Source organism: Crinia signifera, chromosome 2 (genome assembly GCF_055691185.1).
Source record: "Crinia signifera chromosome 2, ASM5569118v1, whole genome shotgun sequence".
Lineage (NCBI taxonomy): Eukaryota > Metazoa > Chordata > Amphibia > Anura > Myobatrachidae > Crinia > Crinia signifera.
In genome coordinates this window covers 864,934-892,500 of record NC_139218.1, presented here as the reverse complement: position 1 = coordinate 892,500, position 27,567 = coordinate 864,934, and the positions used below count along the sequence as shown (strand labels likewise).

The following is a 27,567-nucleotide window of genomic DNA, read 5'->3' as shown; positions in this document are numbered from 1 at the left end:
AGAAGGCGGCACTCTCCAGACTGGTTCCAGTGATATAAAATAGCCTTTATTCCAACGGCATTTCGGGTGTTACCCCGTTTTCAAGGACATACAAGTGCAATTAAAAACATCAAAGTATATATAGCAGACAAAAACCCCACCCCCACATTAATCAGGCATCACCTGGGCTTACCGGTTTCACCTGCGAGTAACTGCGGTAATTGGCGTCTGTATACGAGTCCCCATGTGTCGCGTCGCATCCGGGTGACGCGTCACGCTGTAACAGCGCGCCGACGTCACCCCTCTGCTCTCCACGTCCAGGCCGACTCGCTTCCAGTCTGCCTAACAACGCCGCACGTCTCTCTGCTGCGTCCCAGCTTTACCAGCGTTGCCAAGCAACCTACAAAACATAAACATAACAAATTTAGCGATGACACGTTAAAATATGGTATGAGAAACATACAATAACAATTATAGTAAAATGGCCTATCTAACACTCTGGAGTGCAATATTAGGGCTTAAGAAAAAATAATTCTTATTAACTTATATCCTTTCAAGATCATAAGATATACATGCATATAGCAAACTAGATGTATGGAGATGAAGACACATTATTTACAAAAAATATATAGACAAAAAACGAAGGAAAAAGCGAAAGAAAAGAAATAAATAACAGGCACAGTAATATAGCAGAACGACACGATTATGGAATCAATAGTTATATAAACGGACCAATATTAGAGGTAACATTGTAATCCCCATTGCTCATTTAAGCCCTTAGGTGCGAGAGTCTGCAAAAAGTAGATCCATTTGCATTCCAACTGCATCAATGTTTTGTTCCTATTACCTCCCCGAAGGGAAGCAGGTACCTGATCTATAACAGTGGATCTCATGCTTGCCACACTGTGGCCAAATTTGATGCAGTGGCGTGCAACTGGTTGGTCGCTATGTCCACACAATAGTCCCTGGTGTATGCCTGACCTATGCAGGGCCATCCACTCCTTGAACGTACGCTGCGTCTTCCCCACATAGGACAGGCCACAGGGACAGGTGAGAACATATATGACATATGTTGAATGGCAGGACAAGGGGAATTTTTTGGGGATGCATACCAGAGTGTGGGTGATTAAAGGTGGTACCCACAGTCATGGACCTGCATGTAATGCAGCCCAGACAGCGGTAGCACCCATTTTTTCTCCCTAAGAAGGTGGGCCCCGGTAGTTTGTCCCACCCTGATATGTCCAGTTTAACGACCTGATCTTTAATATTTTTACCTCTAGTGAGGCTAGGAAGTAATCTGGTATTCTTCAGTAGGGGCAGATCTTTATCCGTTGACACTGCTGGCCAGAATTGTTTAGCTTTTGTAATATTCCCCTTGCTGCGGGTGGAAAACTGGTTAACCCATGGGATTTTGATATTTGTGGCAGTCACTTTTTGTCCCTTACCCTTAAGTAATTCATTGCGTGGGATATTGAGAACTTTATTTTTAATGGCCAATAACTCCTTTTTGGGATACCCTCTGTCTAAAAATCTGGCGACCATAGCATCCAAAGCTGGCTCTACTTGGCTGGCTTCTGAGGTGATACGCTTTACTCTCAATAATTGAGAGTAGGGTAAACCCTTGCGGGTAGATACCGGATGAAAGCTTTCATTGCGTAGGACCGTATTACGGTCGATGGATTTAATGAACAAATTAGTTTGTATTAGGGAATTTGTGATAACAATGTTTACGTCTAAAAAATGTACTGTGGAAGGATCTATACAGTGTGTGAACTTAATCACACTGGTGGTCTGGTTGTGTGCTGACAACAAGTCCAACAGTTGCCCAGGCTCATCACCCCAAAAAATCAATAAATCATCAATAAAGCGACGGTAAAATAAAACTTCCGGTTTCAGGTTATTGTGATGAAAAAATAAACCTTGCTCAACATGATGCATAAAAATATTGGCATACGCCGGGGCCACTGAAGACCCCATAGCGCAGCCAGATACCTGTAGGAAAAATTTACTGTCAAAAATAAAATAATTATGGGTTAAGATGAGCCTGAGCAACTGGAGTACAAAATTCACCGGGGGACCTTCATAATCAGTAATGGACTCCAGGAACATGCGTACTGCCTCCACACCTGCATCATGAGGTGGTCAGCAGTGTCAACGGATAAAGATCTGCCCCTACTGAAGAATACCAGATTACTTCCTAGCCTCACTAGAGGTAAAAATATTAAAGATCAGGTCGTTAAACTGGACATATCAGGGTGGGACAAACTACCGGGGCCCACCTTCTTAGGGAGAAAAAATGGGTGCTACCGCTGTCTGGGCTGCATTACATGCAGGTCCATGACTGTGGGTACCACCTTTAATCACCCACACTCTGGTATGCATCCCCAAAAAATTCCCCTTGTCCTGCCATTCAACATATGTCATATATGTTCTCACCTGTCCCTGTGGCCTGTCCTATGTGGGGAAGACGCAGCGTACGTTCAAGGAGCCGATGGCCCTGCATAGGTCAGGCATACACCAGGGACTATTGTGTGGACATAGCGACCAACCAGTTGCACGCCACTGCATCAAATTTGGCCACAGTGTGGCAAGCATGAGATCCACCGTTATAGATCAGATACCTGCTTCCCTTCGGGGAGGTAATAGGAACAAAACATTGATGCAGTTGGAATGCAAATGGATCTACTTTTTGCAGACTCTCGCACCTAAGGGCTTAAATGAGCAATGGGGATTACAATGTTACCTCTAATATTGGTCCGTTTATATAACTATTGATTCCATAATCGTGTCGTTCTGCTATATTACTGTGCCTGTTATTTATTTCTTTTCTTTCGCTTTTTCCTTCGTTTTTTGTCTATATATTTTTTGTAAATAATGTGTCTTCATCTCCATACATCTAGTTTGCTATATGCATGTATATCTTATGATCTTGAAAGGATATAAGTTAATAAGAATTATTTTTTATTAAGCCCTAATATTGCACTCCAGAGTGTTAGATAGGCCATTTTACTATAATTGTTATTGTATGTTTCTCATACCATATTTTAACGTGTCATCGCTAAATTTGTTATGTTTATGTTTTGTAGGTTGCTTGGCAACGCTGGTAAAGCTGGGACGCAGCAGAGAGACGTGCGGCGTTGTTAGGCAGACTGGAAGCGAGTCGGCCTGGACGTGGAGAGCAGAGGGGTGACGTCGGCGCGCTGTTACAGCGTGACGCGTCACCCGGATGCGACGCGACACATGGGGACTCGTATACAGACGCCAATTACCGCAGTTACTCGCAGGTGAAACCGGTAAGCCCAGGTGATGCCTGATTAATGTGGGGGTGGGGTTTTGTCTGCTATATATACTTTGCTGTTTTTAATTGCACTTGTATGTCCTTGAAAACGGGGTAACACCCGAAATGCCGTTGGAATAAAGGCTATTTTATATCACTGGAACCAGTCTGGAGAGTGCCGCCTTCTTCACATATCTCTCTCTCTCTATCTATCTATCTATCTATCTATCTATATATATATATATATATATATATATATATATATATATATATATATATATATATATATATATATATATAATCTCCAATAATGAATGTAAGAGGATACACACTGCGCTGTCAAATCAGAACTGTGGTAGAAATATTTGGTAATGTAATACGATGGAATAAAGATATATAAGGCACACCAATCACTGGCGGAAGTGGGGCGGAAGTGGGGCAACACGTTTCGTCTCCCAAACCACTGGAGACTTTTTCAAGCTGAAAAAGTCTCCAGTGGTTTGGGAGACAAAACGCGTTGCCCCACTTCCGCCAGTTTACTCAGCAGACTTGTGACGGACTTCCGCCCTCACCCTCAGTCCCAGGATCCCTTGCCGTGATTGCACCCGGCTGGACGTTTCTGCCGTATCTCCTAACACGCAGCCTGGCGCACAGCTCCACACAGGAACCGGCTACTGGCGTGCACCTATTCGACACGCTATCTACAAAACAGCCCGCTGAGGCATTTCCTCCCTCAAGACGCAGTGAGTGTTTCCATACCCGCAATTCAAAGCGCAACTCCTGCTGTTTGGGCTTTTTACTAACTGTGCCTGCTACGCTATACTAACATACAGACGCCTGCTTAATTGTCCTGCCTACCAGCACCTGCATGAACTCTTATGCGTGTTAGCTTACACGCTAATTCAGGTCAACTTGGCTCTATAACCCTTTGCTGCTATAAGCTTTCCACTGTGCATACTCCAAAAACGGCAATCCTTTGAGGGGACATTTCCATTATTCAATACCACTCCATTATTCCTGCTGGGACACCAGCTTACTGTGGTTTATGAAATTCACCAAGTCTGCTATTTTTATCCTTACCATACTGGTCCAGATATCAGTAATTTTTACTGTGTATTAACATATGTAATTGTGTCCATTATACTCCAATTTTAGTTGATTACCCACCTTCAATCTTAGCATATTAATTGTGGTCCTATATGTATGTGTATAAATGTTAATTATATTCCAATTTTAGTTTATTACCCACCTTATTCTTATATTTAATTTTTGTCTATATATATATATATAAAGAGTTTTTTACATTCATTCACAGCGTGTCCTCTACTCATTGTGCTTGGTGTGCCTTATATATCTTTATTCCATCGTATTACATTACCAAATATTTCTACCACATTTCTGATTTGACAGCGCAGTGTGTATCCTCTTACATACAATTGTTGTGTGAAGAAAAACTAGTTTTTTCTTCCATCTTTTGAAGTCTGGCAGACTTCTCACTTCAGCAGTCAATCAGAACACCATCTTTTTAAATTTACTTATAAAGAGTTTTTTTATTAATTGCATACTTTTTTATCAATTAGCGCCGGGGCTCTTAGAAGATTGGGTTGTCCCCTTTCTCTTAGGAATACAAACCTCCAATAATGAAGGCACACGACACAGGCAATCCTTTCACAGCATGTGTATTTGGCTAGTTAGCATCTAGCGCTTTCGAGGGATACAACCCCCGTCCTCAGGATGACAGCCACTTCAAATACAATAGTGTTTGACCACATTATTGTATTTGAAGTGGCTGTCATCCTGAGGACGGGGGTTGTATCCCTCGTAAGCGCTAGATGCTAACTAGCCAAATACACATGCTGTGAAAGGATTGCCTGTGTCGTGTGCCTTCATTATTGGAGCTATACATACATAGTGGGAGTGCACCGACCAAGTTGGATAAAGATTATTGGAGTGCCGGCATATTTGGAAGATTATATATATATATATATATATATATATATATACTGCACGATAGGCTGGCACACTCCCCTCTTGTTGCGTCCGCCTGGGTGCCGGCAATTGTAGTATTATATATAGACGAGAGAGCCGCACAGCATGGGACTGTTTTCCACTCACAATCAATCAAAAGGCAACAGCCAGTTGTCTTGCAACGTTTCGGGAACTTTTATTATCCCGTCCTCATGTTACCTAGCCTGAGGACGGGATAATAAAAGTTCCCGAAACGTTGCAAGACAACTGCCTGTTGCCTTTTGATTGATTGTGAGTGGAAAACAGTCCCGTGCTGTGCGGCTCTCTCATATATATATATATGTATGTATATATATAACACAGCACTCCATCCTCTTCTATGCAGAATTGAATAGCAGAAGCAACGTTTCAATACAATCCGTATTATCGTCAGGATTAAAACACACAAAAAATAGATAAAAACATACCTTATATACCTGCACCCGGTGACAATGCACAAACAATTCTCCCGCGCCGGAAGCATCCCAGCCCGGCGGTGACGTCACTACCCCGCGACGTACTACGGCACACGGGTGACGTTCCCCCTGACCCGGCACAACCACGGCAACAGGATAAACAACCACACACATATACCATACTGGGCAGGATGCGTCTATGACAGCGATGTGAAGCCGGTGCGGCCCGCCTCCACAAACCCACCCTTATACATATGAAGGGCAGTAGATGTAAAGCTTAGCAGGATGAGGCATTTATGCACTATCAGCAGAATACATACAATAGAACAGGATCTAGTATTTCAATTATGCTAATAGATCCCTTGCAATAATCCAAGTCATAATACACCATAAGTAATCCACATAAATAGATAACAACTAGCCATATGTAGAGATAACAACATCATAGATAGTATCAATGTAATACTTAAACATGTAAAAGGCTCTGTATTAATACAATGATACCTAACCACAATAGAATCCGATGTTGCCATGGTGGCACTAAATAACAAAGTTATCAGGGGACATTAATTCAAATATTAATTAATAAAATTATCAATGAATAAAAATATCAATTAATAAAAATATTCAGCCCTACAGTTTCGTTCAATCCTTTGGGAGTTAGTGTGCCAAGTCTCAGAATCCAACGAGATTCGCATTCAAGTAACTTCCTGCCACGATCAGTAACTTCCTGCCACGATCAGTAACTTCCTGCCACGATCAGTAACTTCCAGCCACGATCAGTAACTTCCAGCCACGATCAGTAACTTCCTGCCACGATCAGTAACTTCCTGCCACGATCAGTAACTTCCTGCCACGATCAGTAACTTCCAGCCACGATTAGTAACTTCCTGCCACGATCAGTAACTTCCTGCCACGATCAGTAACTTCCTGTCACGATCAGTAACTTCCTGCCACGATCAGTAACTTCCTGCCACGATCAGTAACTTCCTGCCACGATCAGTAACTTCCTGCCACGATCAGTAACTTCCTGTCACGATCAGTAACTTCCTGCCACGATCAGTAACTTCCAGCCACGATCAGTAACTTCCTGCCACGATCAGTAACTTCCTGCCACGATCAGTAACTTCCTGCCACGATCAGTAACTTCCTGTCACGATCAGTAACTTCCTGCCACGATCAGTAACTTCCTGCCACGATCAGTAACTTCCTGCCACGATCAGTAACTTCCTGCCACGATCAGTAACTTCCTGCCACGATCAGTAACTTCCTGCCACGATCAGTAACTTCCTGCCACGATCAGTAACTTCCTGCCACGATCAGTAACTTCCTGCCACGATCAGTAACTTCCTGCCACGATCAGTAACTTCCTGCCACGATCAGTAACTTCCTGCCACGATAACCGCCTCTGATGGATTCAGGCACATAATCAATAATGCGATACTTGATACATGATATATTGTGTTTAGCCAAAGCGAAATGTCGGGCCAGTGGTTGTTCACTGGTACCAGCCACCAGCGCCTTTTTTAATGGCGGAGCAGTGAGCTGCCATCCGCTATTTGAAACACCTTTCTGTCTTGCCAATATAACTCAATCCGCAAGGACAGATCACCTGATATACAATGAATTTTGAATTACAGGTTAATGTAAACCTAATAGTCAGTATTCGGCCAGTTAATGGGAATGTGTTTCCAGGCATAAGATACCGTTATGTGGTACACATACAACATACACAACCAAGGGCCTTGGGCTTCGGGGGTAACAGTATCGATGGTAACAAGGTGGTCTCTGAGACTACGGCCTCTCTTGAAACAGGGCATCCGTTTGGTTTTGGACAAATGTATATCATGTCATCAAGTTGTTAAGACACCATGGAATCGCTGGAATTTACTCTCCTCACTCGAAAGAGTTGAGAATATCAATTAATTGTCTCGGATGACAACTTGAGTGATAGAGCACATTTTTTTTATCTGTATCCTCCTTATACAAGCTTGTCTATAAGCACCCATCTTTAATAGTTATAGAAACGCCTAAAAAGTGAAATTTCTCCTTCGGGAGACATCAGGGGCCACAGCCATTACAGTGGGTAATAGCAGTGGGAGAGCACCAGCACCCTAGAGGTTAAACTGGAACTGCCTCCCAGGCAGCCGGGCTCCTCCCCTCCTCTACCCCGCCTCCAGGCCAGGAAGCTCAGTTATTTCGGGTGATGGCAGGAGCCAGATGCACCTACTAGAGGGGCTGCTGTTTTAGCAGCCTAACTACATTTTTATATTTTATATTTTATTTTTTATTTTTCACTGACTGCTGTCAGTGACAGAGCAGCAGCACTGGGGGTCTGCACAGACACCTGCGCTGCTGCTCCATCACCCGGGTCCGGAGCTGCATCGCCACTCATGGGTGGGGACCTGCAGCGGGCACTGGGGAGCATACAGCCGCCACTGGACGCCGGGGACCACAAGTGCAGGGCACAGTGAGTAACGCGCTCCCCGCTGGGAGCGCATGCGAGTAGCGCAGCGAGGCGCACATAGCGGCTGTTCCAGCTGGCGACGGGGACCGCCGGCTGTGGCTAGCAAGCGGTTGGCCGGTTCGCCGCCCGTCCCGCTGGACCACCAGGGTAACTTGTGTGTGGGCAGCAGCGGGGGCGCCCGGCGCGCTGGATCCCCGCCATTTTACCGGCGCTGCATGAGGACTCAATACCTGGTGACCATTTGCTAGCAGGGGGAGAAGGCTCCCCCCACATCAGCCTCTCCACCCGGGGACAGTAGGCAGGAAACTGTGTTTATCACACAGAGAGTTCCCGCCACTGATCTCCCTTCCTGCCTGCTACATGTGAGAAGGGACACGGAGGAGCTCACAGCCACCCGGATTCCACTTCTTCACTGCCAGGTCACTTGGGCAAGTCCCCCCTGTACCCCGCCTTCGGGACACTGTGCAGTATAGTGCTCCAGCCAGCCTTTGTTGCTGCAGAGCCATTGTGCCATTATTGCATCGCACTCTGCTATGCTTACCTGCATTGTATTAGGCAAGAGAGCTTATCGGCCAGTCTGGTGTTCCACTCTTTCACTGCCTGGCACCTGACCAGTCTCCCCTGTACCTCAGTCTCCTCAAAAACAGGAGTCAGGTTACAGACAGTTAATGCCCCAGTCAGCTATTGCAGCTGGGGCATGTATGGGTATATTAACATATGCCTAGTACAAGCAATGTATGACTAATACAAGCTTCCTGTGTACTGTATACAGCCTTAACACTATCACTGCCTGTCAGACTGTTGGCTGTACCATATATGCCTATGTCATTGCAATATATGCATAGTACAATCTTATGGTGTGTACACACGGTCAGATGTGCTTTCAGATACTATCCACGATCAGATCGGATCGTGGATAGTATCTGAAGGCACATCCGATTTGCATACAAGTCTGACTATATAGTGCAGATCTGCAGACCAGACTTTCTGCCTTGCGATACGTGAATGCGAATCTGATCGGGATCTGAAGGGTTAAAACCCTTGCGATCTGCATCCGATTCCGACTATATCGTCAACATGGAAGGCAAAAAGTACCGTGTGTACACACCATTACTGTGTGCTGCGTATAGCTCTAAGACACTTGTCAGAGGTACTGTATTAACAGTACCATATGGGCGGGTCCGGGTCTTATGACCCGGGGGGGGGGGGGCTTGCCTGGTGGACGCCCTGTCCGCCCTGTGGCCGTCCACACTGATGGCGCATTTCCGCCATTCTTACTCCTCTTGCGAATGACTCGCAAGCAGATGCCGGAGGACAGCACGTTGATGACGCATTTCCGCCATTCTTACTCCTCTTGCGAATTACTCGCAAGCAGATGCCGGAGGACGACACGTTGATCCTGGTTGCTCCACCGTGGCCCAGACGGATCTGGGTTTCGGATCTGCAGCCCCTGTCAGTAGCTCCTCCTATTCGCTTACCCCTGTGCACAGGCCTGCTCGCTCAGGGTCCACGTCTAACACTTGGCCTTGAGGCACCTGGCATTGATGGGGGGGCTGTTGAAACCTCCGGGTTAAGACCCAGGGGCTTTCACTCAAGAGTGATCCCCACCATGCTCAAGGCGAGGAAACCTTCCTAGACGGGGGTGTACCATCGCATATGGAGGGCTTATCTTTCCTGGTGCGAACTCTACGCTTCAAATTCCGTGACTTACTACCTGGCTTAGGGTTCTGTCCTTTTTGCAGAAGGGCCTGGAGGCTGGGTTGCGTTTATCATCTTTAAAGGTTCCAATTTCGGCCTTGTACATCTTGTTCCATTGACAGGTGGCCCTGTCAACGGATGTCTGCACATTCCTGCAGGGTGTCTTGCATATCCAGCCTCCCTTAGTTACCTGGTTGCCCCATGGGATCTCTCTAGTCCTGTCGGCTTCAGGACCCACCTTTTGTGCCCTTGCGGTAGGTGGACCGGTGTTGACTCGCCTGGAAGATCCTTTTCATGTTGGCGATAGCTTTGGCCAGGAGAGTCTCTGACCCGTCAGCTCTGTCTTGTAAGTCCTTTATTCTTGGTCTTTCGTTATGACCGGGTGGTTCTTTGTACCATCCTCTCTCTCTCTCACCTGCCTTAGGTGATGTCCATCTTTCCTGTCAACTAGGACATTATTGTTCCGGCATTAAGTCAGTACGAGGTTTCTACTGTTTGGCTCTCCTTGGATGTTGTCTGCCCGTGGCGCATCTATGTGCTCCGTTCTAGGCCGTTACACTAGATAGACTCTTTCTCTCTTTGTACTCTATGGCTTTCAGATGAGAGGGTGGCTTGCCTCTACGCAAACTACTGCCCGCTGGATTCGCTCTGGCAGACCTATTTGGGCGCCTCCCTCCCGGTTCCGGTGGGGATTCGGGCACATTCCGTTAGGTCTGTGGGGGGTGTCCTGGGCTGTTAGGGGCGGTGCTACAGTTGACCAAGTTTGCAGGGCGGCGATACTGTCTTGCGTTTTTGCGCTTTTGACACGTTTGCCTCCCAGGACTCGGCCTTCGGCCAGAGTGTGTTGGCTGTGGCACAGGCGTGTCCCCACCCATAGGTGGCTGCTTTAGGACGTCCCACTGTAATGGCTGTGGCTCCTGATGGAGGGGGAAAATGAGATTTATGTCTTACCTGGTAAATCTCTTTCTTCGAGGACGTCAGGGGCCACAGGGATCCCTCCCTGCCGCGCCTGCTTCAGTTACGTTAAAGTTACGTTTCACTGGTTATATTACTCCTCGGTTGAAGGTACTAACATGTTTCAGAATGTGTCTCTGTGTGGTGCTTCTCTTCCTTCTCTCTTGTCTCCTGCCTTGGCTTGTTAAAAAAAACTGAGCTTCCTGGCCTGGAGGCGGGGTAGAGGAGGGGAGGAGCCCGACTGCCTGGGAGGCAATTCAAGTTTAACCTCTAAGGTGCTGGTGCTCTCTCCCACTTCTATTACACACTGTAACGCTGTGGCCCCTGATGTGCTCGAAGAAAGAGATTTACCAGGTAAAACACAAATCTCATTTTCTAAACTATACTCAAATGTTAATTTAACAGGATTAGAACTATTGTTGTGGGTCTCTATCACCATAACCAGATCTTCAATGGGCCCTTTCCAAAACAAAATCAAATCGTTGATATAACGCGAGAAAAACACAATCCGTTCAGCAATATTGGCATCAGAAAAAAATAAAGCTTGCTCGACCTCAAACATAAAGATATTTGCATATGAGGGGGCTACCGCCACCCCCATAGCACAACCCACTTAAACCACTGTAAATAAAAAGCGTTATTGTACAGAAAACAATTTTTAGTCAGAATCAACCGTACTAACTCCACCACAATGTCAATATTCGGGCCTTGATAATTATCTCTATTAGAGAGAAACCGTTGAAAGTCCCATTTCATGTGGAATTATGGTGTAGAGACTACTAACATCGATAGTCACCATCCAACAATCGGAACTCAAAGCTGGAAGTTCTTTTAACTTGTTCAGGAGGGAGTTGTATCCAGCAGGAACCTAGGATGTTCTTGAATATAGGGTTGGAGTATACTGTCCAAATATATATTCACTGGCTGGAATAACGATCCTTTGGCTGCCACTATCGGACGGCCGAGAGGATCTATCATGGACTTATGTATCTTTGGGATACAATAGAAGATGGGCACCACTGGTGCAGTAGGGAGTAATGCATCCTTCAACGTGGAGGAAATAATTTGTTGATCTACCGCCACATTCAACACATCCGACAGATTTTGTTTGAATACATGTGTAGGGTCTTGGTCAAGTAAATGATATGTATAGGTATCATCCAGGTGTTTCAATACTTGAACATGATATTTATCAATGTCCAGAATGACCAGGGCACCCACTTTGTCGGCTGACCGGAATATTAATGAAGCATCATTCGATAAGGTTTTTAATGCTGTGCGCTCTGCTGGACTGAGGTTCTGGTGCTTAAATGCTATTGGATCAGGTATATTATGTATTTCAGTGTCCAACAATCGCATTAAGGTTTTAACCGATGCATTAGAGCTTTGCGTTTCAAAGTTAGAACGGGGCATGATCTTTTTCACTTGTGTTGGAATATCAGACTGTTCCATAAGTCCAAAAGGTTGTTTGGGGAAAAACTCCTTCAGTTTCAATTAGTGAAATAATCGATGTTGCTCAATCATCCAGAGATGTTTATTAAACTGTACCGAAGGGATAAAAGAGAGTCCCTTTGTAGTAATTTATGCTCAACATCGGTTAAAACATGGGACGATAAATTGACTACTAAATCGGTGGCGGGACGTCCTCTTCCTCGCGGTCTGCCCACCGCACCGCGTGTATTTCCTTTGCCTCCTTTTAATTCGGCCCTTGTTACAACCCCTAAAGGGATCTGCTGGGGACTTCTCACGCCTGTGTTTTCATTGTCACTGTTCGATGTATTAAACTCCGTGGCGGAGCCCTGTTCGAAGTCGCGACAATCTTTATATCTGCGAAAAATGGTTTATGGAAACCCTGTTGTGGTTTATTCTCAGACCATTTGTAAACGCAATTCATTTCATAGTCTTGGATCAACTTTCATTTTTTTTGTCTTTTTTAAATTTTCTTAAATCTCTTTTGTATTGTTGCAATTGAGTATTCAGCTTTTCATACCATTTTACTTCAGTGTCATTTGAAAGATTGGGTTTGTGGATCAGCTCAAAGTTTTCAATTTTTTCTTTGGCAGCATTCATCTCTTTGGTAGAAAATTCGATAATTAACAACATAATGTCAAATGAACATTTGTTCATTATCGCTACATCGTAGCAGGAAGTTACTGATCGTGGCAGGAAGTTACTGATCGTGGCAGGAAGTTACTGATCGTGGCAGGAAGTTACTGATCGGGGCAGGAAGTTACTGATCATGGCAGGAAGTTACTGATCGTAGCAGGAAGTTACTTGAATGCGAATCTCGTTGGATTCTGAGACTTGGCACACTAACTCCCAAGGGATTGAACGAAACTGTAGGGCTGAATATTTTTATTAATTGATATTTTTATTGATTGATACCTTTATTAATTAATATTTAAATTAATGTCCCCTGATAACTTTATTTAGTGTCACCATGGCAACATCGGATTCTATTGTGGTTAGGTATCATTGTATTAATACAGAGCCTTTTACATGTTTAAGTATTACATTGATACTATCTATGATGTTGTTATCTCTATATATGGCTAGTTGTTATCTATTTATGTGGCTTACTTATGGTGTATTATGACTTGGATTATTGCAAGGGATCTATTAGCATAATTGAAATACTAGGTCCTGTTCTATTGTATGTATTCTGCTGATAGTGCATAAATGCCTCATCCTGCTAAGCTTTACATCTACTGCCCTTCATATGTATAAGGGTGGGTTTGTGGAGGCGGGCCGCACCGGCTTCACATCGCTGTCATAGACGCATCCTGCCCAGTATGGTATATGTGTGTGGTTGTTTATCCTGTTGCCGTGGTTGTGCCGGGTCAGGGGGAACGTCACCCGTGTGCCGTAGTACGTCGCCGCCGGGCTGGGATGCTTCCGGCGCGGGAGAATTGTTTTTGTATTGTCACCGGGTGCAGGTATATAAGGTATGTTTTTATCTGTGTTTTAAGCCTGACGATAATACGGATTGTATTGAAACGTTGCTTCTGCTATTAAATTCTGCATAGAAGAGGATGGAGTGCTGTGTTTTCGATTGTATGTATCACGGGCACCCTCCCAGTACTTTGGATTTAAGTGGCTGTGCTGGACCTGCTGGGACATTCTCTCCTGTAGGTGCGTCTCAGAGGAACATTCCAAACATAGAGAAAGTCGCAGGAGGGTGTATTATTACAAGTGATTATTTTTGTGACTTGATTAAATAATATTTATAGGTGCTTGTGTATAAGGAATATTGGTTGGTGAATGTAAATTAATGCACGTGCTAGTCACCTCGTGAAAAAAGAAAAGGTTTAAAAAGGTAAATTCAGGCGACTCTCACTTGGAGCATGTATATCCAGGTGTTATTTCAACCAGTAACATCCAGAACCCTTAAAACCAAAAAAGTCTCCCAGAACGGGAAGAATTCATAGCGTGATATTGTTTATATAAACAATAAAACATTTATTCAAAAAAAACAACAATGTACTTTAATTTCAGAAAGGTATGCATACATGAAAACAGTAAAACATGGACCCGTACATCGGCAAAAAAAGATATAGCTCTTATCTGATTGATGCCAGTGGGGGATGGAGAGGTTTTACCCAAACGGTATATCTTTTTTTCACCAACTAATATTCCTTATGCACAAGCACCTATAAATATTATTTAATTGAGGCACATAAATGACCACTTGTAATAATACACCCTCCTGCGACTTTCCCTATGTGTGGAATGTTCCTCTGAGACGCACCTACAGGAGAGAAGGCGAGGGAAGGAGATCGCTTGTAAGAAGGAGATCACTACATGTGAATTCTCCACTAATCTGATGGTACGCACAAATACATAACCAAGAAGGATTATTAATACACTGAAGGCGCAGAAGTCATACCACGTTCCCATTGTACTTCCTGCTCCTATGGAAATTAGGCCAATTTGATGACATCTGACGACACAGTTTGAACTCTGGAGTGTTTTTAATAATTTTTTAATATACAAATATTTTTTGCAATTATAATATACTGCACTGTGCACTATTTACTATTTAAATCACTGGTTAACACTCAGTGAGTGGAAGTGCTGTCTGTGCACCATGTACCAAACATATATTTATATAGACAACAGAAAATGGTGAAAGTACAAGCGCTGATTGGTAAAACAATCCAGCTGAATGTCCACTAGTGTTACCACTTAGTATAATGTGTCCACCAAAGTCCATGTAAATGACTGGCACGGATGCCCAGGGTCAGGGAAGGCACGGATTGATCTACAACAAAAAAGGTGAAAGAGGGCGCTTCATGGTGCATTAAAAGATGATTTGGTACTTGTTTCCTAGCACGGTGCCCATCGCATCCAATACCATAAGGCATACGATGGTATGCGATGCGATACGATGTTAGCATTGAATTGTATGCCATTGTATGGTATACGATTGTAAATTGTATAAGCACCCTAATGGGTGTTTTCAATGTTAAATGTGCCCCCTATAAGATAAATAATTGTATAAGCACCGTAATAGGTGCTTACAATGTTAAAAGCACCCCCACGCCACCCGTACTATCAACGCCAACCCGAAGTGTGGCGAGCACAGCGGTACGCGTCCTCCGACCTTTTCATACCCCCACTATCCACGTCAGCGTGGAGTTGATTTTATAGAGTGTGGCGAGCGCAGTGAGGGAACGCGGAATACATGTGAAGTAATACGCGGCCCCTCGCCACGCTTCGGGCTCAGTGGCTCGCTGCACTCGCCACACTATGTAAAATCAACTCCACGCCAACGTGGATAGTGGGGGTATGAAAAGGTCCGAGGACGTGTACCACTGCGCTCGCCACGCTTCGGGCTCAGTGGCTCGCTGCACTCGCCACACTTTGTAAAATCAACTCCACGCCAACGTGGATAGTGGGGGCATGAAAAGGTCGGAGGAAGCGTACCGCTGCGCTCGCCACGCTTTGGGCTCGGTGGCTTGTGCGCTTGCCACACTATGCAAAATCAACTCCACGCCGACGTGGATAGTGGGGGCATGAAAAGGTCGGAGGACGCATACCACTGCGCTCGCCACGCTTCGGGTTGGCGTTGATAGTGGCAGTGGCGTAGGGGTGCTTTTAACATTGTAAGCACCTATTAAGGTGCTTATACAATTAAAAATTGTATATACAATTTAAAATCGCATCTTATTGCATTGTATGCCATACACAATGGTATACAATTTTAAATTGAATACAATGCCATACGACTGAATATCGTGGGCGCCGTGCTAGGAAACCAGTACCGATGATTTTTATTGGATCCAACAATCACAATGATCCACAATACATAAAGACAATTGCTCGTACCGAAAGAATAAACTCTGTGGGCTGGTTACCGCACCCTTGGTTACCGCACGCTGGGTTCAGGGTTTCAGCGCAGCCCAGCGTGTGTCAGCCGCAGTGCCTTGGAGGGACAAGTACGTCTGCAGTGGATCCGTGAGCAGCTTATGCCTGGTATATTTATCTATGCCTTGCGGTAAACAGCCCACAGAGTTTATTCTTTAGGTACGAGCAATTGTCTTCATGTATCTATATAGGTGCTGGTCTGAGCGCTGATTGATAACAAATCCCAGCTGAAATAAACCAAGTCTATTGGAATAAGTTTCACCAAAGTCACTATGTGTTGACTCCAGCTCCTCCTCCTCTCGTGAATACACAAATGCCCAGGGTCCAAAAAGGCACAAACAAATCTAAAACAAAGAGGATGGCAGAGGGCGCTTCATGGTGCATTAGAAGACTATGACGCTCTACCCGACCTGACTGTTGCCACTCACCGCTCCGCGCCGGTGTCTCCGTGTCCTCCTGCATCTCACAGCGCAATCCAGCGCGTGTCAGCTGTAGTGTCCTGGAGTCCCATACATCCATGTGCAGCTGTGCCTTGTGGTACCCAGCCTACAGTATACAAAAGCGTTAATTTGCAGCTGGTAACCTCCCCCAGAGACCATCCAAACTCTGGAAAATAGGCAAATAGTAGAAACAAATAATTGGGAATAGCCAGCGCTGTCTGAAACTTGCTGGGGTCCTGGGGAACAGGTGGTGTAATTAACAATGATTGGAAGCACACTTACCTTGTAGCTCTCTCTCGAGTACACAAAGCAGTTTCTTCTAGAAATCTTAATAGAGTCCACACAAGGGACCATTAAATAAAACGGACACTTACTTAAATGTTCTCACTCGAGTACATGAAAGAGCCTCTCGGATATAAATGGCAACCCGCAAGCAACACCAAAGGTAAAGTTACTGTATTATTCTGACCCAGTGCCCAGAACGGTTTCGTTAATCACACGTCCAATGTAAGTAAGAAGAATTTATTAAAATACACACACACAAAAACGAACAGGAAGCCGCTGACAGAGGAAGATCTAGCCTCTAGCGCAGGGGTTCCCAATCTTTTTTGAATCACGGCACCCTAGAGTATCAGAATTTTTTCACGGCACCCCTAAGCCAAAAATAAAATAATTAGACTGGGTTTATATGCAATTCTTAAGGTCAGTTATGTGGTAAAGGGCAGGATTTGCTTCTGTTTGTACACATTTTATGACTGGCAGCCACCAGCACTGGTTTTGCTCATAAATAATGAACCATTAATAATTTGAGTTGGTCCTGGACCACCAACCCAGGGCACCCCTGCATGTGTCCCGAGGCACCCCAGGGAGCCACGGCACACAGTTTGGGAACCACTGCTCTAGCGGGTAGAATACTCTGTTTTCCCCGTCTTTACGTGCTGCAGACACGGAGGGGAATATCGAGCGGTTAGAAAGTTCCTTGCAGATGGATATCCCCAGGTGGCGCTGACTCAGTCTGTCAGTGTCGGCAGCAATCAACGCGTTTCGGATCTAGTCCTTTATCAAGATGTGCTGCTACATCTCCTCATGTGCTGCTACATCTCCTCATGTGCTGCTACATCTCCTTATGTGCTGCTACATCTCCTTATGTGCTGCTACATCTCCTCATGTGCTGCTACATCTCCTCATGTGCTGCTACATCTCCTTATGTGCTGCTACATCTCCTTATGTGCTGCTACATCTCCTTATGTGCTGCTACATCTCCTTATGTGCTGCTACATCTCCTCATGTGCTGCTACATCTCCTTATGTGCTGCTACTGTACATCTCCTTATGTGCTGCTACATCTCCTTATGTGCTGCTACATCTCCTTATGTGCTGCTACATCTCCTCATGTGCTGCTACATCTCCTTATGTGCTGCTACATCTCCTTATGTGCTGCTACATCTCCTTATGTGCTGCTACATCTCCTCATGTGCTGCTACATCTCCTCATGTGCTGCTACATCTCCTCATGTGCTGCTACATCTCCTCATGTGCTGCTACATCTCCTCATGTGCTGCTACATCATCTCCTTATGTGCTGCTACATCATCTCCTTATGTGCTGCTACATCATCTCCTTATGTGCTGCTACATCATCTCCTTATGTGCTGCTACATCATCTCCTTATGTGCTGCTACATCATCTCCTTATGTGCTGCTACATCATCTCCTTATGTGCTGCTACATCATCTCCTTATGTGCTGCTACATCATCTCCTTATGTGCTGCTACATCATCTCCTTATGTGCTGCTACATCATCTCCTTATGTGCTGCTACATCATCTCCTTATGTGCTGCTACATCATCTCCTTATGTGCTGCTACATCATCTCCTTATGTGCTGCTACATCATCTCCTTATGTGCTGCTACATCTCCTTATGTGCTGCTACATCTCCTCATGTGCTGCTACATCTCCTCATGTGCTGCTACATCTCCTCATGTGCTGCTACATCTCCTCATGTGCTGCTACATCTCCTCATGTGCTGCTACATCTCCTCATGTGCTGCTACATCTCCTCATGTGCTGCTACATCTCCTCATGTGCTGCTACATCTCCTCATGTGCTGCTACATCTCCTCATGTGCTGCTACATCTCCTCATGTGCTGCTACATCTCCTCATGTGCTGCTACATCTCCTCATGTGCTGCTACATCTCCTCATGTGCTGCTACATCTCCTCATGTGCTGCTACATCTCCTCATGTGCTGCTACATCTCCTTATGTGCTGCTACATCTCCTTATGTGCTGCTACATCTCCTTATGTGCTGCTACATCTCCTCATGTGCTGCTACATCTCCTCATGTGCTGCTACATCTCCTCATGTGCTGCTACATCTCCTCATGTGCTGCTACATCTCCTCATGTGCTGCTACATCTCCTTATGTGCTGCTACATCATCTCCTTATGTGCTGCTACATCATCTCCTTATGTGCTGCTACATCATCTCCTTATGTGCTGCTACATCATCTCCTTATGTGCTGCTACATCATCTTATGTGGTGCTACATCATCTCCTTATGTCATCTCCTTATGTGCTGCTACATCATCTCCTTATGTGCTGCTACATCATCTCCTTATGTGCTGCTACATCATCTCCTTATGTGCTGCTACATCATCTCCTTATGTGCTGCTACATCATCTCCTTATGTGCTGCTACATCATCTCCTTATGTGCTGCTACATCTCATGTGCTGCTACATCTCCTTATGTGCTGCTACATCATCTCCTTATGTGCTGCTACATCATCTCCTTATGTGCTGCTACATCATCTCCTTATGTGCTGCTACATCTCCTCATGTGCTGCTACATCTCCTCATGTGCTGCTACATCTCCTCATGTGCTGCTACATCTCCTCATGTGCTGCTACATCTCCTCATGTGCTGCTACATCTCCTCATGTGCTGCTACATCTCCTCATGTGCTGCTACATCTCCTCATGTGCTGCTACATCTCCTCATGTGCTGCTACATCTCCTCATGTGCTGCTACATCTCCTCATGTGCTGCTACATCTCCTCATGTGCTGCTACATCTCCTCATGTGCTGCTACATCTCCTTATGTGCTGCTACATCTCCTTCAGCTGTATTTTATAGTTGTCTCCCGATCACGTGGTATAGTTCAGCCAATCCGTGAAACACCTACAGCCGGCTCTCATTATCAGTATGACAAATAAAGGCACACAGTTTATACAGAATCATATGATACATCTGATAGATAAATGCATAACCTTACCATAGAATCTGGCTCTAAATGCTATATCTGGAAATATTTATCAGATGTATCATATGATTCTGTATAAACTGTGCACTTCCCCAGGTCACTGTCACACAGGTAAGTACAACGTTGAGGTTATGGGGGTCTCCCACTGTCAGGACACGTGGTACTAGAGCCGTGTCTCACACCGCTATATCCTGTCCCCAGGTCACTGTCACACAGGTAAGTACAACGTTGAGGTTATGGGGGTCTCCCACTGTCAGGACATGTGGTACTAGAGCCGTGTCTCACACCGCTATATCCTGTCCCCAGGTCACTGTCACACAGGTAAGTACAACGTTGAGGTTAGTGTGGTCTCCCACTGTCAGGATACGTGGTACTAGAGCCGTGTCTCACACCGCTATATCCTGTCCCCAGGTCACTGTCACACAGGTAAGTACAATGTTGAGGTTAGGGGGGTCTCCCACTGTCAGGATACGTGGTACTAGAGCCGTGTCTCACACCGCTATATCCTGTCCCCAGGTCACTGTCACACAGGTAAGTACAATGTTGCGGTTAGTGTGGTCTCCCACTGTCAGGATATGTGGTACTAGAGCCGTGTCTCACACCGCTATATCCCGTCCCCAGGTCACTGTCACACAGGTAAGTACAACGTTAAGGTTAGTGTGGTCTCCCACTGTCAGGATACGTGGTACTAGAGCCGTGTCTCACACCGCTATATCCTGTCCCCAGGTCACTGTCACACAGGTAAGTACAATGTTGCGGTTAGTGTGGTCTCCCACTGTCAGGATATGTGGTACTAGAGCCGTGTCTCACACCGCTATATCCCGTCCCCAGGTCACTGTCACACAGGTAAGTACAATGTTGAGGTTAGGGGGGTCTCCCACTGTCAGGATACGTGGTACTAGAGCCGTGTCTCACACCGCTATACCCCGTCCCCAGGTCACTGTCACACAGGTAAGTACAACGTTGAGGTTAGTGTGGTCTCCCACTGTCAGGATACGTGGTACTAGAGCCGTGTCTCACACCGCTATATCCTGTCCCCAGGTCACTGTCACACAGGTAAGTACAACGTTAAGGTTAGTGTGGTCTCCCACTGTCAGGATACGTGGTACTAGAGCCGTGTCTCACACCGCTATATCCTGTCCCCAGGTCACTGTCACACAGGTAAGTACAATGTTGCGGTTAGTGTGGTCTCCCACTGTCAGGATATGTGGTACTAGAGCCGTGTCTCACACCACTATATCCCGTCCCCAGGTCACTGTCACACAGGTAAGTACAATGTTGAGGTTAGGGGGGTCTCCCACTGTCAGGATACGTGGTACTAGAGCCGTGTCTCACACCGCTATACCCCGTCCCCAGGTCACTGTCACACAGGTAAGTACAACGTTGCGGTTAGTGTGGTCTCCCACTGTCAGGATACGTGGTACTAGAGCCGTGTCTCACACCGCTATACCCCGTCCCCAGGTCACTGGTCACACAGGTAAGTACAACGTTGCGTTTAGTGGGGTCTCCCACTGTCAGGATATGTGGTACTAGAGCCGTGTCTCACACCACTATACCCCGTCCCAAGGTCACTGGTCACACAGGTAAGTACAACGTTGCGGTTATGGGGGTCTCCCACTGTCAGGACACGTGGTACTAGAGCCGTGTCTCACACCTCTATATCCCGTCCCCAGGTCACTGTCTCACAGGTAAGTACAACACTGAGCTTATGGGGGTCTCCCACTGTCAGGATACGTGGTACTAGAGCAGTGTCTCACACCACTATACCCCTTCCCCAGGTCACTGGTCACACAGGGAAGTACAACGTTGAGGTAATGGGGGTCTCCCACTGTCAGGATACGTGGTACTAGAGCCGTGGCTTACACCACTATAACCCATCCCCAGGTCACTGGTCACACAGGTAAGTACAACGTTGTGGTTAGTGGGGTCTCCCGCTGTCAGTATACGTGGTACTAGAGCCGTGTCTCACACCGCTATATCCTGTCCCCAGGTCACTGTCACACAGGTAAGTACAACGTTGCGGTTAGTGTGGTCTCCCACTGTCAGGATACGTGGTACTAGAGCCGTGTCTCACACCACTATACCCCGTCCCCAGGTCACTGTCACACAGGGAAGTACAATGTTGCGGTTAGTGTGGTCTCCCACTGTCAGGATATGTGGTACTAGAGCCGTGGCTAACACCACTATAACCCATACCCAGGTCACTGGTCACACAGGTAAGTACAACGTTGTGGTTAGTGTGGTCTCCCGCTGTCAGGATACGTGGTACTAGAGCTGTGTCTTACACCACTACACCCCTTCCCCAGGTCACTGTCACACAGGGAAGTACAATGTTGCGGTTAGTGTGGTCTCCCACTGTCAGGATATGTGTTACTAGAGCCGTGTCTCACACCACTATACCCCGTCCCCAGGTCACTGGTCACACAGGGAAGTACAACGTTGCGGTTAGTGTGGTCTCCCACTGTCAGGATACGTGGTACTAGAGCCGTGTCTCACACCACTATACCCCTTCCCCAGGTCACTGGTCACACAGGGAAGTACAACGTTGCGGTTAGTGTGGTCTCCCACTGTCAGGATACGTGGTACTAGAGCCATGTCTCACACCACTATACCCCTTCCCCAGGTCACTGGTCACACAGGGAAGTACAACATTGAGGTTAGGTGGTTCTCCCACTCTCAGAATACGTGGTACTAGACCTGTGTTTCACACCGCTATATCCCGTCCCCAGGTCACTGGTCACACAGGGAAGTACAACGTTGCGGTTAGTGTGGTCTCCCACTGTCAGGATACGTGGTACTAGAGCCGTGTCTTACACCACTATACCCCGTCCCCAGGTCACTGGTCACACAGGGAAGTACAACGTTGCGGTGAGGGGGGTCTCCCACTGTCAGGATACGTGGTACTAGAGCCGTGTCTCACACCGCTATACCCCATCCCCAGGTCACTGTCACACAGGTAAGTACAACGTTGCGGTTAGTGTAGTCTCCCACTGTCAGGATACGTGGTACTAGAGCCATGTCTCACACCACTATACCCCGTCCCCAGGTAACTGTCACAAAGGGAAGTACAATGTTGCGGTTAGTGTGGTCTCCCACTGTCAGGATATGTGGTACTAGAGCCATGTCTCACACCACTATACCCCGTCCCAAGGTCACTGGTCACACAGGTAAGTACAGCGTTGCGGTTATGGGGGTCTCCCACTGTCAGGACACGTGGTACTAGAGCCGTGTCTCACACCTCTATATCCTGTCCCCAGGTCACTGTCTCACAGGTAAGTACAACATTGAGCTTATGGGGGTCTCCCACTGTCAGGATACGTGGTACTAGAGCCGTGTCTCACACCACTATACCCCTTCCCCAGGTCACTGGTCACACAGGGAAGTACAACATTGAGGTTAGGTGGTTCTCCCACTCTCAGAATACGTGGTACTAGACCTGTGTTTCACACCGCTTTATCCCGTCCCCAGGTCACTGGTCACACAGGGAAGTACAACGTTGCGGTTAGTGTGGTCTCCCACTGTCAGGATACGTGGTACTAGAGCCGTGTCTTACACCACTATACCCCGTCCCCAGGTCACTGGTCACACAGGGAAGTACAACGTTGCGGTGAGGGGGGTCTCCCACTGTCAGGATACGTGGTACTAGATCCGTGTCTCACACCGCTATACCCCGTCCCCAGGTCACTGTCACACAGGTAAGTACAACGTTGCGGTTAGTGTGGTCTCCCACTGTCAGGATACGTGGTACTAGAGCCGTGTCTCACACCACTATACCCCGTCCCCAGGTCACTGGTCACACAGGTAAGTCCAACGTTGCGTTTAGTGGGGTCTCCCACTGTCAGGATACGTGGTACTAGAGCCGTGTCTTACACCACTATACCCCGTCCCCAGGTAACTGTCACACAGGGAAGTACAACGTTGCGGTTAGTGTGGTCTCCCACTGTCAGGATATGTGGTACTAGAGCCGTGTCTCACACCACTATACCCCTTCCCCAGGTCACTGGTCACACAGGGAAGTACAACGTTGCGGTTAGTGTGGTCTCCCACTGTCAGGATACGTGGTACTAGAGCCGTGTCTCACACCGCTATACCCCGTCCCCAGGTCACTGGTCACACAGGGAAGTACAACATTGAGGTTAGGTGGTTCTCCCACTCTCAGAATACGTGGTACTAGACCTGTGTTTCACACCGCTATATCCCGTCCCCAGGTCACTGGTCACACAGGTAAGTACAACGTTGAGGTAATGGGGGTCTCCCACTGTCAGGATACGTGGTACTAGAGCCGTGGCTCACACCACTATAACCCATCCCCAGGTCACACAGGTAAGTACAACGTTGTGGCTAGTGGGGTCTCCCGCTGTCTGTATACGTGGTACTAGAGCCGTGTCTCACACCACTATACCCCGTCCCCAGGTCACTGTCACACAGGGAAGTACAATGTTGCGGTTAGTGTGGTCTCCCACTGTCAGGATACGTGGTACTAGAGCAGTGTCTCACACCGCTATACCCCTTCCCCAGGTCACTGGTCACACAGGGAAGTACAACGTTGAGGTTAGTGTGGTCTCCCACTGCCAGGATACGTGGTACTAGAGCCGTGTCTCACACCACTATACCCCGTCCCCAGGTCACTGGTCACACATGTAAGTACAATGTTGAGGTTAGTGTGGTCTCCCACTGTCAGGATACGTGGTACTAGAGCTGTGGCACACACCGCTATACCCCGTCCCCAGGTCACTGTCACACAGGTAAGTACAACGTTGAGGTTAGTGTGGTCTCCCACTGTCAGTATACGTGGTACTAGAGCCGTGGCACACACCGCTATACCCCGTCCCCAGGTCACTGGTCACACATGTAAGTACAATGTTGAGGTTAGTGTGGTCTCCCACTGTCAGGATACGTGGTACTAGAGCTGTGGTACACACCGCTATACCCCGTCCCCAGGTCACTGTCACACAGGTAAGTACAACGTTGAGGTTAGTGTGGTCTCCCACTGTCAGTATACGTGGTACTAGAGCCGTGGCACACACCGCTATACCCCGTCCCCAGGTCACTGGTCACACATGTAAGTACAATGTTGAGGTTAGTGTGGTCTCCCACTGTCAGGATACGTGGTACTAGAGCCGTGACACACACCGCTATACCCCGTCCCCAGGTCACTGGACACACAGGTAAGTACAACGTTGAGGTTAGTGTGGTTTCCCACTGTCAGTATACGTGGTACTAGAGCCGTGGCACACACCGCTATACCCCGTCCCCAGGTCACTGGTCACACATGTAAGTACAATGTTGAGGTTAGTGTGGTCTCCCACTGTCAGGATACGTGGTACTAGAGCCGTGGCACACACCGCTATACCCCGTCCCCAGGTCACTGGACACACAGGTAAGTACAACGTTGAGGTTAGTGTGGTTTCCCACTGTCAGTATACGTGGTACTAGAGCCGTGGCACACACCGCTATACCCCGTCCCCAGGTCACTGGTCACACATGTAAGTACAATGTTGAGGTTAGTGTGGTCTCCCACTGTCAGGATACGTGGTACTAGAGCCGTGGCACACACCGCTATACCCCGTCCCCAGGTCACTGCTCACACAGGGAAGTGTATTTATAGTTGTACAGTGGTCACAAGAAAGCTGCTTTCGATGATTATAATATGATCTGTACAGACACTGAATGCAGCAGCTTTCCTCTGTAATGTGGAGTAGAATGAGCGAGTGGTCTTCTGGCACTGAGCAATAATGATCAGTATACATCCCCCTCTGTGTCTCTGTTCATAGGCCCCCTGTCTCCGGAGAACCGATTCAGTGGCTTGTACAAGGCCCTGTGTGATAATATGGCCTCCTACTTGCTGAAAAAGGAGGCGCGCCTTCAGACGGAGAAGCGGAAATCTGTCACCACCCAAGGAGGGTCTGCCGGGAAAATGCAGAAGACCTGAAGATCCAGCACTGGTATTACTGGGTGTCGGGGAATTGATGGAGTGGCCCATAATCCAGCTGGTGCCTACCGATGATGTCATGGGATCCTGGAAGTGACATCAGAGGGTTTTATGGATGCTCCAGTTATCCTTTTGCGCTTCTATATTGCTGGATTCTGGTTTCCAGTTATATGCAGGAATGTGTCCAGGATAATACACAGAATTTTTTTTTATTTTTTTTACATTATAAATGAAATTTTTCTTTTGTTGAGAATTTTTTTTTTACAGAAATATTAAAATTTTTAATTTTGCCCCTTATTAATCATTCTACAGTCTATTTCCCGTCTCCTTGCAGTGCGTTCCCTGGGTTGTCTTCCTTTTGTAGCTTATACGTTGGTGCTTTTTCATCTGTCAGCTTCCGACGTAATGGTGACACCGCATTATTAATCATCCAGCGGGGATACTGGGTGCAGGGAATTGGTGCCACCGCCTGACTTCAGAGCCTGGAATATACAATGTTAGAGATGGTCACACAGCGTGGAGGTACTACCCTTTACCAGCGGTGTGTGTGTCTAGTCATGTGATCAGGACCCAATCCAAGTGATGTCATGTAACTGGTCACCATCTAGGCTTGGTGGAACCATAGACGGCACATTGCAGAACCTCTGGGCTCTGAGCCTCTTCTAGCTGCTGTACTAACCTATATATGGAGACACTATGGCGACGAATAAGATTCGGTCTATCATTTCTCTATTCATTCCTAGAAAATGATACGATCTGATTGGTTGCCATGTGCAACATCACCTCTTCTCATTTATAGAAGCTCTAGTAAATGTGTCCCCTACATACAGACGTGTCTCTTGTATGTTCTGATTCATCGCTCACCTCTTGTATTTGCCTCTCATATCGCAGTCCGGCCTCCTGCAGGGGTTGGAGCAGCCAAACGTTCATCGGGGGGAAGATCTGAAAAATACAAATCCGGTTATCTCCCTGATATGAGAAGGAGGCAGGTGGCATGGATCAGGTGGTGCCAGGAGTGCTACTCGGTGGTGCCAACCCTTTCTGCATCAGCCACCCGTCTGCCTCACCTGTCTCGCAGTATATGGAGCTGTCAGGATGGCATTGAGAGGGGGGGAGTCTAGGAGGAAGGCACGGGACAGGACCTGTGTAGGGGAGGAGTCTAGGAGGAAGGGACAGGGCATGTGAGGGGGAGGAGCCTAGGAGGAAGGGACAGGACCTGTGTAGGGGAGGAGTCTAGGAGGAAGGCACGGGACAGGACCTGTGTAGGGGAGGAGTCTAGGAGGAAGGGACAGGGCATGTGAGGGGGAGGAGCCTAGGAGGAAGGGACAGGACCTGTGTAGGGGAGGAGTCTAGGAGGAAGGCATAGAAACAGGGATGTGCCAGTCGCACTGAGGATATGATGTACAATAGGTAACCCCTTGCAAACAATATTCTTTATGAATGACAAAGCGTGTTTGCAAAGCGTACGCAGACCACTGTACCCACAGTGTGCTTATCCCCCCTGCCTCCCTTCCCCCTTGAATGCATTTTGATTTGTGTATAGTTTAAAGCCGCGTTATTCACAGACGCCAGTCGACACTGGGTCCGTGTCCTCAGAACAGCGGTGGTTGTGGCGCCCCATCACCGCCTGTTCCCTAAGCATCGGAGGTGACACATGCATACACCCCGATACCCGCTTCAGAAGTAGAGGTCGCGGTGAAAGATTTCCCCCCTGAGCGGCGGGTGACACAGTGTCGGAAATTTAATCCGTACTCTATGCCCGGCCGGCTCAAGGGGTCC

The 27,567-nt window shown here is 47.0% G+C and overlaps 2 protein-coding genes across 4 annotated transcripts in view; one reads left to right on the top strand and one right to left on the bottom strand.

Annotated features, from left to right (window-relative positions):
• The window catches only part of WDR4 (WDR4 tRNA N7-guanosine methyltransferase non-catalytic subunit), a 189,701-nt gene extending 162,830 nt beyond the window's left edge, over window positions 1-26,871 (top strand). For all 3 annotated transcript variants that reach the window (XM_083171428.1, XM_083171427.1, XM_083171429.1), the window contains exon 12: window positions 25,631-26,871. In XM_083171428.1, coding sequence (XP_083027554.1) covers window positions 25,631-25,788 — 158 coding nt within the window. In that variant the 3' untranslated portion in view covers window positions 25,789-26,871. The remainder of the gene's footprint in view (window positions 1-25,630) is intronic.
• LOC146059899 (high affinity cGMP-specific 3',5'-cyclic phosphodiesterase 9A-like) overlaps window positions 26,069-27,567 on the bottom strand; it is a 132,978-nt gene continuing 131,479 nt past the window's right edge. Inside the window, exons 9-10 of the mRNA XM_083172542.1 lie at window positions 26,653-26,730; window positions 26,069-26,270 (exon numbers count right to left, since the gene is read on the bottom strand). Of these exons, the coding sequence (XP_083028668.1) occupies window positions 26,211-26,270; window positions 26,653-26,730 (138 nt within the window). The 3' untranslated portion in view covers window positions 26,069-26,210. The remainder of the gene's footprint in view (window positions 26,271-26,652; window positions 26,731-27,567) is intronic.